The sequence below is a fragment of the Rhinolophus hipposideros genome, assembly GCF_964194185.1.
Source record: "Rhinolophus hipposideros genome assembly, chromosome: 9".
Taxonomy (NCBI): domain Eukaryota; kingdom Metazoa; phylum Chordata; class Mammalia; order Chiroptera; family Rhinolophidae; genus Rhinolophus; species Rhinolophus hipposideros.
Genome location: NC_138055.1, coordinates 89986750 through 90003319, shown reverse-complemented (window position 1 = coordinate 90003319; position 16570 = coordinate 89986750). Strand labels below are relative to the sequence as shown.

The window sequence follows — 16570 nt, the reverse complement described above, 5'->3', positions numbered from 1 at the left end:
CATCCCAGGGGCACAAGGATGGTTCAACATACGCAAATCCATCAGTGTGATACATCACATAACCAAAATAAAGGACAAAAATCATATGATTATGTCAATTGATGCAGTAAAAGCGTTTGACAAGATACAACATCCATTTTATGATTAAAACACTTCATAAAATAGGTATAGAAGGAAAATTCTTAACATAATAAATGCCATATATGACAAGTCCTCAGCTAATCTCATAATTATTGGTGAAAAACTGAAGCCCTTTGCTCTATGTTCAGGAACACGACAGCGCTGTCCCCCTTCACCTCTGCTTTTCAACATAGTATTGGAAGTCTTTGCCAGAGCAATTAGGCAAGAGAAAGAAATAAAAGGCATCCAAAATGGGAATTAAAAAAGTTAAATTGTCACTCTTTGCAGATGATATTATTCTATCTATAGAAAACCCTAAAGAATCCACCAAAAATCTATCAGAAACAATAAACGAATACAGTCAAGTTGCCAGCTACAAAATCAATGTGCAAAACTCCACTGTATTCCTATATACTAACAATGAAATCTCAGAAAAAGAATTTAAAAAATAGAATACTATTCGGTGGTAAGCAAAGATGAAATAGTACCATTTGTGGCAACATGGATGGATCTTGAGATTATTATGCTAAGGGAAATAAGTCAGGCAGAAAAAGTAGACAACCATATGATTTCACTGATATGTGGTATATAAAACTGAAAACAACAAAAGAACAAGACAAACAAATCAAGGAACAAAAACTCATAGACATAGACAATAGTTTAGGGGTTCCCACAGGGTAAGAGGGGAGGTGGGCTCTGGAAGAGGATAAACGGGGTCAAATATATGGTGATGGAAGAACTGACTCTGGGTGGTGAACACATAATGTGAGATACAGACAACGTATTACAGAATTGTACACGAAATCTATATAACTTTGCTAACAACTATCAGCCCAATAAACTTTAATTAAAAACAAAAAAATTTTTTTTATCTGACCAAGTCAGTAAGGGCTGTTGAGTCATTAAATAAATACTGACCGAACCGTAATCTTCCGCCAACTTTTAAATACTGTAACTACGAGTAGACGAAATAGTAGCTACTGTTAGGAGATAATGTTGCACAGGACAGCTAAGAGGGTGACACTTGTGTGGACAGCACACATAGGAGAGATGAGGCACTGTGCAGTCCTGGGACAGAAAGGCAGTTCTCCAGCAGCGCCGGCCCTGCAGGTGTTTTCTGAGAAACGTGGGCTAGCTCAAGGGAAAGGTAACCGGCACTGTAAATGTGTGGTGATAAATGGATACTTGAGTGCTCTCAAAGGCTGGCTCATTATCAAGGATTTAACCTGCTCAGTGAGATGGATAAATGCCCACTACATTTCACTTTTCATGAACAGCTTCTGTAGCACTCAAGCTACTTTAACACTTGCTACTTATTTCTCCCTTTGTTCAGTAACAACTCAGGAGCTCTTTGTAGCTCTATCACTGTTCTCCTTTTACAGAATGTAAAATAGTTTTATTGTTTGCTCTCCAATTGTGGACGTCACTTTTAAAGTAGTTTTAATAATATAATAAATGGATTTTTCCAGTTGTTTCAGAATTGGTGACCAGCATCCAAAGCTGGAGACAAAGAAGAGCTAAGCAGGCCACATGATAAAGGGAACTTACCAAGAGGTGGCAGAAAATGTATGACTGATCCCAGTCTAATACCGCTGCACATGCCTTGTTTGGTTTGAGGCTGGTGTGAGGGTGAGGCTAAGGCCGGCAGAAGGAATCTTTAGCAGTATGTAGTCATGCATAAAGGGTTCCCTTTGTCTAAGCTAGGTGACAGGGGCTCAAAGAGCATTCAACCCTAAATCCTAGAGTATTGATCCTAAAGATTGGGTCTGAGTACAAGAAAAGGAAATTGGCATCTCATTCCTTTATCTGGTATCTATTAGGTCGGTGCAAAAGTAACTACAGTTTAAAAAGTTAAAAATAATTGCAAAAACTGCAATTAGTTTTGCACCAACCTAATACTTAGGCATCAGACATGTTGATGTGCTTTGTGCTTATCTGAGGAGGATAAAACACAGATGTTCGGTAGACAGAGAAGCAGGGAGGCAGACTACATTGTCTCATGATTTGGCATGGCAAGGATACATGAGTTTCCTTGCGTAAGATATCGTGTTTCCCTGAAAATAAGACCTACCCTGAAAATAAGCCCCAGTTAAGATTGTTGGCCAGTACATTATGACAATGTTCCAGAAGAAGATGACATGACTGTATTTGAATAAATGTAGATTGTTGTACATGAAAAAATAAGACATCCCCTGAAAATACATCCTAATGCGTCTTTTGGAGCAAAAATTAATATAAGACCTGGTCTTACTTTCGGGGAAATACGGTATAAGATCCGGTCTTATTTTCGGGGAAATACAGTATTGCAGACAGCCAGGTTTGAGTCTTTTGGTTACTGTTCTGCCCTTTGGGGGTCAACACTGGCCAGAGAAGCAGCATCAGAAGACCCCAAAACCAATGCAGGAGGAAAAAATAGGAACAAAAGAGAACAGTACTTGTCCCTTTCCCACCGCAGGTCCCTCACGTGAGTTGAGGAAGGGAAGATGAAATGAGTTCTGCTTCATCTGATCTGCTTTCCGAGATCATACATTAAAATAATTTTTTTCTAGAGTTTAATATAAATGTGGAATCATACAGTATGTCTTCCTCTATGTCTGGATTCTTTTGCTGTGTTTCTGATATTCATCCACATTGCTGTGTGCCTTTGTAGTTCATTCCTATTTAGTGTTGAGTAGTATTTCAGCACATGCATTCACTTGTGATAGCCAACCTTCAAGACAGCCTACAATGATTCCTGCCTCCAGTTTTTCACACCCTTGTCCTGTTCCCTGGCACATCGTGGAGGGCTGGTGTATGTGGTTTTGAAGCAAAAGTAATTGCAGTTTAAAAAGTTAAAAAAATTTCATTTCTGAGATGACATTATAAAAGATATTGCAGCTGCCATCTTGGTTACTCTCTTCCTCTCTCAGATCATGAGTTCAGGGAGAAACTAGCTGCCACGTCCTACGTAACCCTTTAGAGAAGCCTCAATGGTGCAGAGCCAAAGCCATGAAGGTAAATCTGGAAGTGAATCCTGCAGCCCTGTCAAGCATTCAGATAACTGTAGACCTGGCCAACAGCCTGACTACAAACTGATAAGGGACCCTGAGTCAGAACAGCTAGCTAAGCTGCTCCCAGATCCCTGAACCTCAGAAACTGTGTGAAATAATGAATATTTGTTGTCTTAAGACACTACATTAAAGGTACTCTTTATGCAATAACAGATAACTAATACCTTTTGATAACTAGAAATGGGCTATTGCTGTAACAAAAACTTAAAATGTGGGGGTGGCATTGGAATTGGGCAGTGGATGGCAGCTGAAAGAGCTAGCAAGATTCTGAAGAGTGTTCATGAAAATCTAACCTGCCTTGAAGGGATTGTTAGTAGTGACAGGCGCTGTGAGAGTGCACTGATGGGGACGTGAAGAACATGTTATTGGGATCTTTGTTCTGTAGTACCAGAGCTTTTGGCAACAACAACACCTGCTGTTATGTGGAATGAAAAAAGTACCAAATGAGCTGAGTGATCTAGTTAAGAAGACTTCTAGCCAGAGGTTTGAAGGTGTGTCCTGGTTCCTTCTTTCATCTTAACGCGAGAGGCGAGAGAAATGCACTAATGCAGTCACCCCAAACACAGCTTAGCTTGGTCCTGTTATGTTCATGGGACTTGAGAAACAAAGCCTGAATCTGATACTACTTTTTAAAAATCTCCCTACATACGAGTATATTATAACAAATGGAAAGTGAAAAGATTAGACCAAAATATCACACGATACATTACCTAAAGCTGCCAATATTTGGCCTGAAAATAATCGTTCTTTGTGACGCACTTCCCTTTGATAGCTTATTTTGATAGTCGAAATCATGAAGTCCCCACCGGAAGTCACAGGCACAGAGTACCCTAACTATGCAGCTTATTTCAGCTTGTCATTTTAAGCTCCAAGTACTATAATACCACAGCCACCCAAGTACACTCCGCCTTCACATGCCTTAAAATTTTAAGAGTCTTAAGTTTCTGCCTCCAGAAGAATATTTAGTCCTCTCTTGATTCAGAAAGTAGGGAAGAGCAAGGGAATGGAAGACTGATGTAGGAAGTGGCAAATGAAACTGACTAGACACGTCTTTCTCTGGTTCACCATTATAATACAGAATATAATGGCAAGCCAAGATCCTACATTATGTGTAGCTTTAGAGGCTGAGTCTCCATTCTTACTGACAACAAACTTGCATAAAGGAGTTCATTCATAAAGAAAAGGCTTTACATGAGTATGTAGCCTACTGGAATGTCTATTTTATTGGCTAGTTAAAAGGATTTTTCATATCACATTTTCATGTAACATTTGTTTTTCTTTTAGAAAAAGAGAATGATAAATCCTAAATTGTGATTTTCATTAAACTGGGTTATATTAGTAGATCATTAGTAAATCCTCACACTATTTTAGCTTTGTTCAGAAACAACCTGTATATTCTACAGAGAGCCAACAGTAAGTGTGACTGGTAAGGATCCAATCATTTATTGGGCTCCAACTTGATATTCCTAAATGTTACTTCAACAGGTGGGCCAGGGCCTGTGGCTTAGAATTTGAAAACCATATCTGAGGTTCTTTTCTTTTTTTCAATGTATTTGACCCATTCTTTCATTCTTCAGAACAATGCTGAGCCAGTTCTTCCTAAAACTTAGTAAGAGCACATCACATTTTTATACACAAAACAATAGATTTACGTTGTTCACTCAAAACTATGAGATAGGTAGAGAGACATTTCAAACAAAATGATTTCAGCTTGGCTTGCTTAGAATCAATATTAAAACAGCACTTTAGTTCACAGACAAAAAAGAACAAAACGTGCGCCAAAACACATGCAGTTAGAGTTGGAACAAATGATAATATTTTGTTGTCATAATCCTCAGTACCAAAGAGAATTTATTAAACTTTCAAAAATTCATTCTCCTTTGGACCATAAATTACTATGAAAAATTTCAGTCCACAGGATAATTTATTTGGAAAGTTCCAAGTGCCTGGCAGTGGTTATGCCAAAAGTGCCTTTTCAACCGTAACTTCACGTCAGGCTACCAATAGCGCGTCATGCTACTAGAATAGACCGTAGCCATCAATGCTACAAGGAGGAAAAGACAGATGGCATATTTCTGTTTAAAGGTGAGCCAAGGGTCAGCCCTACAACATCTGAGAATAAAGGTCTAAAGTCAAAATAAGAAAGGCATTAACCTAGCCACGCGTTCTATTCACTAATATAACAAGGAGTAACACAGCCCCAAATAAAGGAAGCAAAAGGGAACCAGTCCATATTACAAGGTAAGTTATTCCTGAGTGAGCTATGTGGACAGAGCATTGAACAGTGTCATTACAGTAACTAGCTCTAACAGGGCTGAGAAAGTCTGAAGGAATGCAGACACTGCCTTTCCAGGTGGGTTACTGTATACTAAGGACACCATAGCAAGTGCCACTGCAAAGCAAAGGCTGCTTTCCGGGCCAATCAGCAGGTGTCAGAATTCCTAGCTGTACCCGAAGAAGCAACAAATAACAGTATCATGCAAGGTATAATATAACATGTGCTGTCACATGTAGCTCCTTGGGGGAGACTAAACACTGTTAACTAGAGGGTGGGCAGAACTTAATAAAAGACTCTGATTTACAGTATAATTCATTTAATTCAGATTGTTTTTCATACTGTACCTATTGAAAATACTTGGGGCAGCAGTGAAGTACCCCCCTTCCATCAAGAACTTAGAGAGTCGGGAAATAAAGTGGTCTTGTATAAGTTAACCAAGGAAAATACACATAACACAATATAAAACTAAGAAAGCACATGAAAATACTTGACTGAAGAGGACAGGAGGGTCACCTGGGTGTAACTGCAAAGGAAATATAAGTGGGGCAGCTGGGAAAGCACTGTGAACAGAAGGGTGAGGATCAGCCTGGAGCATGGGATGGAAAATCAGACACCAGAAGCAGGCCCTGTCAGCTGAGCGCCTGCAAACTGACATTCCTGTGTATCTGGCAATCTGCTCGCTTCCCCAAGTGACACACACCTTTCTGCAGAATATGTACCTGGCGGACAGATCTGAACACATCATACAGCTCTGCACTTACATATTTCTCTTTTCAAAAAGATCTTGCTTCTCACTAACTAACTGATCTGAAAATTTCCCTCATAAAAATAGGAGAGATAATATTTACTTTATAGTGACGGAAAATGAAGCATAAACACATAGCAACTCATCCAAGTTTTTTTCTGTGTCCACTAAACAAGTAGGTATGAATCACTGATGATTCTTCAGGCCATCTTACTTAGCTTAGCTATACTTAATCCATTTATAATTAATTATTCTATTGAGCATAATGAAAACTCACTATTTGTTCAGAAAATACGTAATAAGGACAAATTAAAATTAGTTTAGAGCTCTTAAAATGAGATAGATTGAACAATCTGAGATTATGTGATGCATTACTGATGAATTTTTTGCTCAGTTTTCTCATATAATATGAAAGGGGCATGGCTTCTCTGCCAAAGTAATTTGAAAAGTTGAAAACGCTTACGTGACAAAATACTTAGATATGCTGGATAAAGCAGCTGAAGTTACAATACAGGGAGGTCCCCAAGGGCTGTGTTTGTTTGGCTTACCCTTGTAGCACCAGCACCCAGGAGAGGGCTTGGTGCATAGTAAGCGCTAAATAATAACTGATGCATGCTGCTAACCGAGTTCGGAAGAGAGTTTGCAAGGATCTGCTAACAGTAAAGGGTGGGCCAAGGAAGAAGGGGCTCCTGGCCAGCAGGGGAAGTGCTGAGGCTGAGTCCTGAACTAAGTAGCCCACAGCTAAGTGGGAAGACTGATGGGCAATGGCGTCATCCACGCAGAGATACTGATCTCTTCTTCCATGAACCTTCGATGCCTGTTGTACTGTTAGCTGCTTAGTGCCTGGATATCACCTTTTGTGAACTGGAACTCCACTAATAATAATCAGTTTTCCTTACATGAGATCTTGTTAGAAAACGACTACAGGATTTTGCAAACACACTAAGGGGGCAAATGAATGTTCACCATTACAGATAGCCAAATGTGAGTGTGTACATAAAAGATGGGAGGCCTTCCTGAGTTTATAAAAATCTTTTTCACATGCAACTGAATTTCTGATGTCAATATCACCATAGAGTAAATTTCCTGAGAGATGTCTTAATACCTCATCAATGAGAGTAGTCTGGGTCCTGGAGGAAAACGGGAATACAGACGGTAGAAAGGTTTACCTTTCATAGGTTTAATGCTGACAAACATTTTCATAATCAATCAGGAATATGAGAAATTAATATTTGAGAAGAACATGTTAAGGCCTAAAAAAATTTTATGTGACGTAGTTCAGAGAAGCTATTGATTTTTTTAAAAAGCAACCAATCAAAATTTGGGGCCTCTCATCATGAGTTAATTGAGTTATCTACTTATCTTAGACTTAATTTAGCACTATCCTCTTAAAGAAAGTAGAACATTTGTGTATTGGGGCTCAGGGGTTGAAGAGCTCCTAGCGAGTAACAGGATCAAGCACTAAGTTTCCAGGGTAATCTGTGATTATGAAAAATGAATAATTCAGAGGTGCTTACTTCAGAATATTTTCTAAAAGCATAATGATTTTTCTATTTTGTTTTCTCTAAAAAGCAACTCATCCTGAAAATGCTATATTAGAGTTGGAGCATTAAAGAAACAGGTAGAAAAGAGGAAGGATAAAAAGGTACCACTGTGTTGCCCTCCTCAGGTCTCTGAGAAATACGTCCTTCCTCAGAGGAATGGAACACAGTGCTCTGGTTGTGGAATTCTGAGCACGACAGTCACGCTGAAAACTACAGTTATTAGCGATGACTGAGCATGAGCCAGAGCTGCTGAAATCACCCCTCTGCCCTCACTGAACATGGGTGACCTGTGGCTCGGTTCTCACTGTGGAACAGCGATCTCTGAAAGAGAGCAGAAGAGGGGACCTAAGCGCTTTGGGCTTGCTACTTCATTTAATTTCACACCAACCCTGTGAGGCAGGTAATGGTATCCAAATTTTAAAGACGGGGGACATGAATCTTAGAGAAGCCATTTGTCCCACGGGTAAAAGGGGTAGCTAGAGTTACAACCAAGGTCTGATGAGCTCTCTCACAGGCTGTTGCTAGGAAAAAAGACATTTGTTTTCCGTTAATACAATATTTGACACACAGTAGATGCTCATGAATCTGCAATGAATGGGCAAATAAAACACGTCACGCAGGACGACGTGCTGAGGCTGTCAGCAGGAAAAGATGGGAAGGCCAGGGACTACACTCTACAGAAGGGTTTTATCAAATGTTTAGGACAAGAATACTTTAAGCACTACACTGCAAGTTTCTTTAAGGCAAGTCTTGGGTCTTTATTTTCCCCCTGCCTAGAAAATGTTGGAATAGAAGAATATATCATCTGACATTTAATCCTAATGCAGAGGATTACGAAGTTGTAGTTGTAAATGAGACTGTCTACATTGAAACCAAATCAGTTTAAGTTTGTAGACTTTACTCTTATCATGCTATCGTTGATTTTCGAAAACAGAAAAAGCACCCCATCTAGCCTGTCTTGCAAAGCTCAACGTGCCCGTGACACATCTGCACAGAGCCCACAGGGCAAGGCCAGACTTCACACCAATAGCCAACACAATATGGAGGCTGGGACATTCTTGAGGTAGAAAGAAGAAGAGGATGTTGAGTGAGGCCGTCTGTGACCGGCACTACAGCTAACTAAACACACTGTATTAATGCTTCCCAGGGTTCCACCTGGGTTTCCATTCAATTGAGCGTGGGTGCCTGATGGTCCCACTGGGGGCTTCTTCATGACTTCTAATCTGAACACACTGGTTGGCACCCACCACAGCACATCTGGAGTTTGTTAGACACCTTCAGATTTTATTTTTTTCATTGGCCCTGGCTCCTTCCTCTGATGCAGCCTCTCCAAGTGTTGCTTTGCCATGACCGAGTCAAAGGGACAAGTAACCCTGGGTGGCGGGAATAAGTAAATTGGGACCACTGTAGAGGGTGACCTCTAAATCTGTAAGTTCCTCGTTGCTTCACCTCTTTCTGACAACAGGAATTGTACGTGAATTCCAACGGCCCATCAGGCAGTGCAGCTCCATTTACTGGAAAGCCTGGTCAATGCTGACTGCTTCCTTGTAAGGAAACGGCCTTTAGACTGAGGCACGTTCCAGCAATTCAAGGACTAGAAGCTTTAAATTAAAACAACATTGATTCCATATTCTCTTTCCAAAAGGCCTTTCCCTTGTCCAAAAGTTAGTACACACAATCAAGAGAAATTAAAGAATCAAAATGCATTTGGCAAGACCCATTCCTTCCTGCTCACAGAATCCCGGACACATTTGAGAGGGCAGGTATGTAAAACTTGACATGGAAGGGAGACAGAAAACCACATCAGGAAGGACTCCCAAGAACCCCATTCTTTCTCCTTACACAGGTCACATCACTACAGAATCCTCAGGGCATATAATTAGATATAAGATATTAGGAATTTTTTTTTTTTAGCCACTACTTTCTAACATTATAAATTCACGGATTAATTAATATCATTAACTTTCACCTAATGAAAACGTGTGGTGTTGAGAGCCAGGTCATCAAAGCCACTGTGAATGAGATACAGTATTCTAGTCTAGTGCTAGACATTTTATTCTATTCGGTGTCTTAAGTGGAAGACCATGAACTAGTTCAATCATGTCGATGTATTCAGGCCTAACTACTTAAGAGAGCTGATATTGCTAAATACGCATGCTCATAAACTATATGCATGCTCATAAAGCCTTTCCTCAACAATAACCCGTTATTCTATATTATCAGCTTCCCCCCTTTACTGAGGTGTAATTGACAAAATAAATTGTAAATATTACATTTGGGGAGGGTTTAAACTGGGGGAAAAAGGGCAAAACTTGGCTCTTACCTGTAGAGCTAACCTAACCCGGAATAACTAGAAATTGTTTAAACAAAAATATACTTAGTGCCTTCTGTAGTAGGAATCTAATTGGCTATAAAAACAAGCCTTTTTCATTTCAAATGGACAGAATTGCACAAATTTCATGCAGTCATTGCACAAAGTTAAAAAAGACTTCTGACATGTTCTAAACCAGTCCTTTTACCAAGAATATTCTGCATTTTCTAGACATAGGCGGAGATTTGATAAGCAGATTAAAATGTCTGCTTATGAAAATTAACTAGATACAAAGATTGGAAGCCGAACCCAAGACACAAGACCGTACTGTACAGGCTGGCAAAGACGTGGGTGGAGAACGTGTGGGGCTGGCCCCAGGGACCCTCCACCACGGGCCTCCCGCCATTACTTGTACCTGCTGCTTGAGCTGCTGCACCAGACGGTCCTTCTCCCGCTTTAGTGCAGCCACCTCCTCTTGGGTCTTTTTCTTAGAGGATGAAAGCTCCAAAAGAGCTATGTTGGCGTCTTTTTCACTAATGGCAGCCAGAAGAGCTTCTTGCCTGCAAAAAGAAGGAAGATGCTAAGACTTTCATTTAATCCTCAACGATCCTTGGAAGTTACTATTATTATCACCTCTATTTTATGAGTGATGAAACTAAGGCTTAGAGAGGTGACGTAGCTTGCCCAAGTTCACACTTGAAATAAATGGTACAGCCAGGAATCCCATTCAGGTTTTTCTGACTCTCAATGTCATTATCATCTTGTTATACTGACATCTCAATAAAGAGTTCCTAGATGTAAACTTTGAAAGGACACAAAATTAATGACTTTTGCGAAAGCAAGAATGATCTAGTCACCTATACACTTTACCCATTTAACTCATTTTTTTTGGTAAGTATTTAGTCGCTTCCATGCAAAATGAGGCATTACTGAAACTGAAAACATTTTTATGTGTAGAGTGTATAACAAATTGCAAACAGTAAGTAGAATCTAGAGAATCAGCCATCTGTTTCTAGGGCATTCTGGACATCTATAATTCTTTTTATCTCATCAATGCAAACAAGTTTCTATTTGGCAAAGATCTGCACACTCTGAAACAATAATTTAAACTTTACAGATTCTTTGTGGTTTAGGTAAGTACTTTTTGGTTAATATCCAGAAGGAAAAGAAGGTGGGATTAAGTAAGAGGTGAAAAGGAGAAATTCACAAAATAATCAGAATGAAGTTGGTGAACAATTAGCCTCATTGTTTAAAATGCATTCCTCAGTAGCTCATCTCTTCTGTAAGTCATCTGTAAGAAGACAGGTTTGATTTACAGGACTGTGTAAGAGGCCTGAGCTTTTGACCTGAGGAAATGCTGAATCTGAGAAGGCACTGCCCAAGTTGAACCTTGCTTCTGTCTTTTGTTAAGACAATTATGCTTCAATAGCAGTCATATGGAAGAAGTTTAGTTTGGCCACAAGCTGGAAGACTATCTCTTGAACAGTCTGACAAGGATATTTTGTATTCTGGATGAGTAGGTCTGGGGAACTGTGAGCAAGCAGTGCTAACACAGGCAGGTTGCAGATAGGTGTACATTGTGGAAGTGAAGATTTGTTTACTCATCTTTGCTGCTGAAGGAAAGAAGGTTCTCACTGGCCCCAGTATAACTTTCCACTGTCCCCACAATATATAATTCTAAGAAATGGCAGATGGCCTATCCTGGGAAGTGCTAGTCAACACCAAAGGGATAATGATAGTCTAAATATAACCACTGACCACTTGAAAAAAATATGTTAAGTGGTGAAATGAGCTTAAAGGTGACAGAGTTCAAGATGGTCTCACTGCAGTTTCCTGTTAATTGCTATCATCTGTTCCTTTTTGGGAAGCTCAAAGACTGACAAAGCTGAAATGAGCAACGTGCTTTCTCAATTAGGGTGCTGCATTTCTGTGTACCAACAGTCAGAATTATACATTTAGCAGCAGGCAAACAAGAGATGAATGAAGAAATTCTTCTATCCAATTAGATCAAGTCACAAGCACCTTCGATGAATGCAAGATTTCTACTCCATGCTTAAGGAAAACATCGTAATATGAAATAGTGAAAATTATTCTTTATTGTTGAAGCATCTTGACTGAATTCCAAATTCTTTTATAAACGAATAGGTCAGCTAGTGTGGTACAGTTAATCTCTGGGGTAAAATGTCACATTCTCAAACTGCAATATGATATAACAGGTGACAGTTCAGATTCTGAATTTTAAAATAAAGGATGTGGCAATGGAGGGAGAGCCATTGAATACTGTCTTTTTAATAACATATATAATTTGAAGTATTTTTTTGTATACAATTCAAATAGAAATTTTATGTCTTCGATGCTATTTTTTATTGGGCATGGATAATATACTGTGAACTGTGCAGAATCATCTTCTAAAAATTTTCTAGTAATAGATTAACATATCACTGTCCTTTCCATTTTAAAAGTCTACTCTTGATATTGAGTTCTACATGTGCATGTGCCTAAAAAGGGCAATTGATAGTCAAGACAATAAAATGTTTTGATTATATATTATACATATAATCATATAAACCCTGGGTACTGTTAGTAACGTTTACAGGTATATTAGCTTGTAGGTTTATCTTTTGTTTTTGGAAAGGGACGGAGGTAGTATTGTTCTCTTGTCTATAACTTTGCTATATTTCAAATGGACACTATAGGGGAGGCCAACCGTTGAAAAAAATTTGGAAGTCAGACAAGAATATAAAAGCTAATAAATAGTAACAGCCATCTAAATTTTGGGGAATAAGACAAACTGTTGTTTCCTTCATATGTCTGATAGCAAAGACCATATGGTACAGTTGACCTTATGAGGTTAAGTTTTACAGAGCACTCAAAAGCGACTAAACTAAAAAATTTTGTTAGGAACTCCGCTTTTCAGAATGAATGATATTCAGAGTGGAAAAAAAAAAAACAAACTGCAAAAAGAATCTTATTTCAGTATCTACATACTTTTAATAATGACTTCTCTGAAAAACAGACATTTTCTGATAAAATTAACACTCATTCATTGAAGGAAAACTGAAAGAAACAGAAAACTATAAAACAGAGAATGAAAATACCAGAAATATTTTGTTTTTAAATCAGACACAATTGCTTGAGAACTGGAAGTCACCCATTCTAATTCTAATACGGCTACTTGAAAGAAAATGAAGCTTGCTGGGTATTAAGAACTGACTTTAAGAATTTCACCAACTAAAGGCTACCACAGAAAAGCAAGACTTGTGAGGGGAGCACGGTCTGGCTTCACTTCCCAGGAGCCCCTCTGGAACAATACAAGCACATAAACTATGAATGCTAATATATGTATGCCACAAGCCCAGAGCAAAATAAGAACCGCAGTGCTCTTCCTGCCAAATGACTCTCCTTGTTCTGTTAGTGTCTTTTCCTCAGTTAAAAAAAAAAGGAAAATGTGGACACAGAACATTTCAAAGTGATTAGTAACCCCTGACTGCATGACTAACAGGCCATATTACCCACACAATGAGTAGGTAGGAGCAGAATTCCAACTTTTTAAGTCATTAAAGTGGTCTATTCACTCCACCCCTCGTGTTTGAAACTACCAGAACAGTTGAGCCTGCCCTTTGACCGGCAAATTCTAATAGAATCAAGATGTCTCTAAAAGTACTCTGCTGTGGCATTTGAGCTTCAGGAAACAGCAAGACCACCTCCTCTGTCCCCTTCCTCCTTCTGAGCAAGTTTCAGAAACAGGAGGCAAGTACCAAGGAAAATGGAGCCCAGAATCCTTTTGATGGTTCCTGAATCACTGAGAACATTAGCCTTCTATCACTAGTCAATAAGAGATATAGTCAATATTGGAAAGATGGCAGTTAACAATTTAAAAGACTCCTAAATAAGTGTGTGTCTCTCAGGTTTATTTTTCCCTCTCCCTCCAACTGGTTATTTCAAATTGGATGATTACATAATCATGTTTCATATCCATAAGCCTGAAAACGTCAGGAAAGGGATCAGATAAAAGCAAGAACGAGAACAGTAGCTTTAGAAGTATTATTGTCACTGATACGTAGGCATAGTTTAATCTACTCAATTTTAAGATAAATCTAAAATCTAGATGCTTTAAAAAAACTACATTTATTAGCATAACATAGGTCAATAATAACATGATGTAAGTTTCAGGTGTACAACTGTATAATACACCATCTGTATATTCCATTGTGTGCTCACCACCCAGTTTAGTCTCCTTCTGTCACCATGTGTTTGACCCCTTGTATCCTCTTCACCCTCCCCTCACTATCCTTCTCTCCTGGTAACCACCATTCTGTTGGCTCTTATCTATGAGTTTGTTTTGTTTGCTGCTTTTTGTTAAAATCTAGATTATTTTATTGATGCCTCCTTGATTCTGATGCCTTCTTAACTTGTTATTTAACTAATTAACTATACAGAGTGAGTAGTAAACTTCTAGGATATCTCTTCAATTCTTTCATTTCACTTCTTTTTGATGACTATTTTCTCCAACTTCCCTTACAGAGGTCTCACGGCAGACACACTACACCAGTTCAGCTCAGCGAAAACCAGTCTGTAGGGTGAGCCTACCATGTTTCCCCGAAAATAAGACCTAGCCAGACAATCAGCTCTCATGTGTTGTTTGAAGCAAAAATTAACGTGACGAGCACTACCATAACGCAATTTGGAGATAAAAGAGCTAAAATAAAGAAAAAAACCTCATGAGAAAATAGAACGGCTTCCTTTTCAGAAGCATTGGAATCCAGCTCCTCTTTAATGAATATTTTAAATAAAAGTGAGATTCCTGACTTTACATAAGGTCCCAATAAACTCCGGACATTTTGTTTGCTTCCCCTGCCATCCCCCCACCTCATGTTTCATACAAAGGATCGGCTATTAATTCCACCCCTTACTGATTAGATGATAATAAGTACTGTGTTTCCCCGAAAATAAGACTTAGCTGAACCACCAGCTCTAATGTGTCATTTGGAGCAAAAATTAATATAAGACCCAGTATTATTATATTAATAATATTATATTATACATTACATTAAGACCCGGTCTTATTTTACGATAAGACCGGGTCTTACATTAATTTTTGCTCCAAAGGATGCATTAGAGCTGAGGGTCCAGCTAGGTCTTATTTTTAGGGAAACACGGTAAATGCCTTTTAAGAAGTACACGTTCGGATTTTTTATGGACAGTCATTATCTTATAAACAATGTATTACGTGGTCCAGTGTCCCACAGTTTTGCTCTCCAGGAGGCACTTTTAAAAACCAAATTTCATGAGACATTTTCACTCCATTTTCATGACTGTGGAATGTGAATTCAAACTAGGTTTTTAGATCTAGGTCTTGTTTATAGTGCTAAAGATTAAGAAGGCAGGAGGGGTCTCGGTATTTAAGCATATCAGCTTCCATTAAGAGAATGTGAGTTGGTATGCAAAGCTCCTTTTGCCAAAGCATAGATTTCCACAAATTCTTTATTAGCTTGACACAAACAGGCAGTTTTTTGTTTTTGTTTTTTTCCAGGTGAGAGGCTGCAATAGCATGACCTCAATTTCATGGGTCTATCTTTGAATACCCTGCACTCACCTTTTATGCCTGTCTTTTAAAGTCTACGCTTACCTTCTCGATAAAGCCTTCTCAAGCTACTCTATTTTTGGTATCTTTCACTTGTCTAATCACATAGGACTTTACTTACTATCTATACCATATATTATTTTGGAAGAGACACTGCTGGTGGGCTGAGGAGAGTTTTTTAAAACAGGAAATGTTACACATATTTAAATTGTCAGTTCTCAAAGTAGGGTGTAAGTTTCTTGAGGATGGGGACCGTATCTTCATTTCACTGTATTCTCCACATACAAGCACCTCGTATAGTAGGTACTCGGTAGACTGGACTCAATCAACTAAAAACGGAACTACTCCAGACCTAAAAATCCTTCTTGTTCTGTCTCTGAACCAGGATTAGGAAAGCCCATGAACCTGAACACAAGAGAAAAGAAAAAGATGTGTGATTAATAGCATTAGCCACTCTACATGCAACAAAGTGGACCTTCCAATAACCAAATAAATTTTACTCTATGCTGACACAATTATTTGATTACAGAAAGCAAACACCTTTTTGAATATAAACCCATCCAGAGTCACTGTTATGCTTCCTCTTCTTTATGCTGATCTTTTAAAGACAAAACTTTCTTGAACAAGTCCCAGAACATTAAAGATGGTTAGAGCCCTACAGAAAACAAGATCCCCACTTCTGACTCTATTAAGAAACATCTACAATAAAAACTGAATAGATTATAGAGGTAAGCCATGGTCTGATTCTAAGGAAGCACACACTTGCATAAAGCCAAATCCTATAAGATCTGAACGTGACCCTTGGACTCAAGCTACTCTGCAATTTAATATCTTAATGATTCTTGAGAGGGAAAAAAAAAATCTAAGTTTTTTAGTGTGTCAAAGACGTAAGAAATTTATCCCATTCATATTCAATATTGTCTTAACAAACAGGAAAG

General features: G+C 38.7%; 1 protein-coding gene across 7 annotated transcripts in view; it reads right to left on the bottom strand.

The window, feature by feature from the left end:
* Positions 1–16570, bottom strand: part of ERC1 (ELKS/RAB6-interacting/CAST family member 1) — a 483911-nt gene that overhangs the window by 117953 nt on the left and 349388 nt on the right. For 5 of the 7 annotated variants that reach the window (XM_081060693.1, XM_081060695.1, XM_081060696.1 and 2 more), the window contains one exon: positions 10464–10608. In XM_081060693.1, the coding sequence (XP_080916819.1) occupies positions 10464–10608 (145 nt within the window). Of the gene's footprint in view, positions 1–9649; positions 10609–16570 lie in introns of those variants that run through there. The other 2 variants (XM_081060697.1, XM_081060698.1) reach the window with 1 other exon arrangement.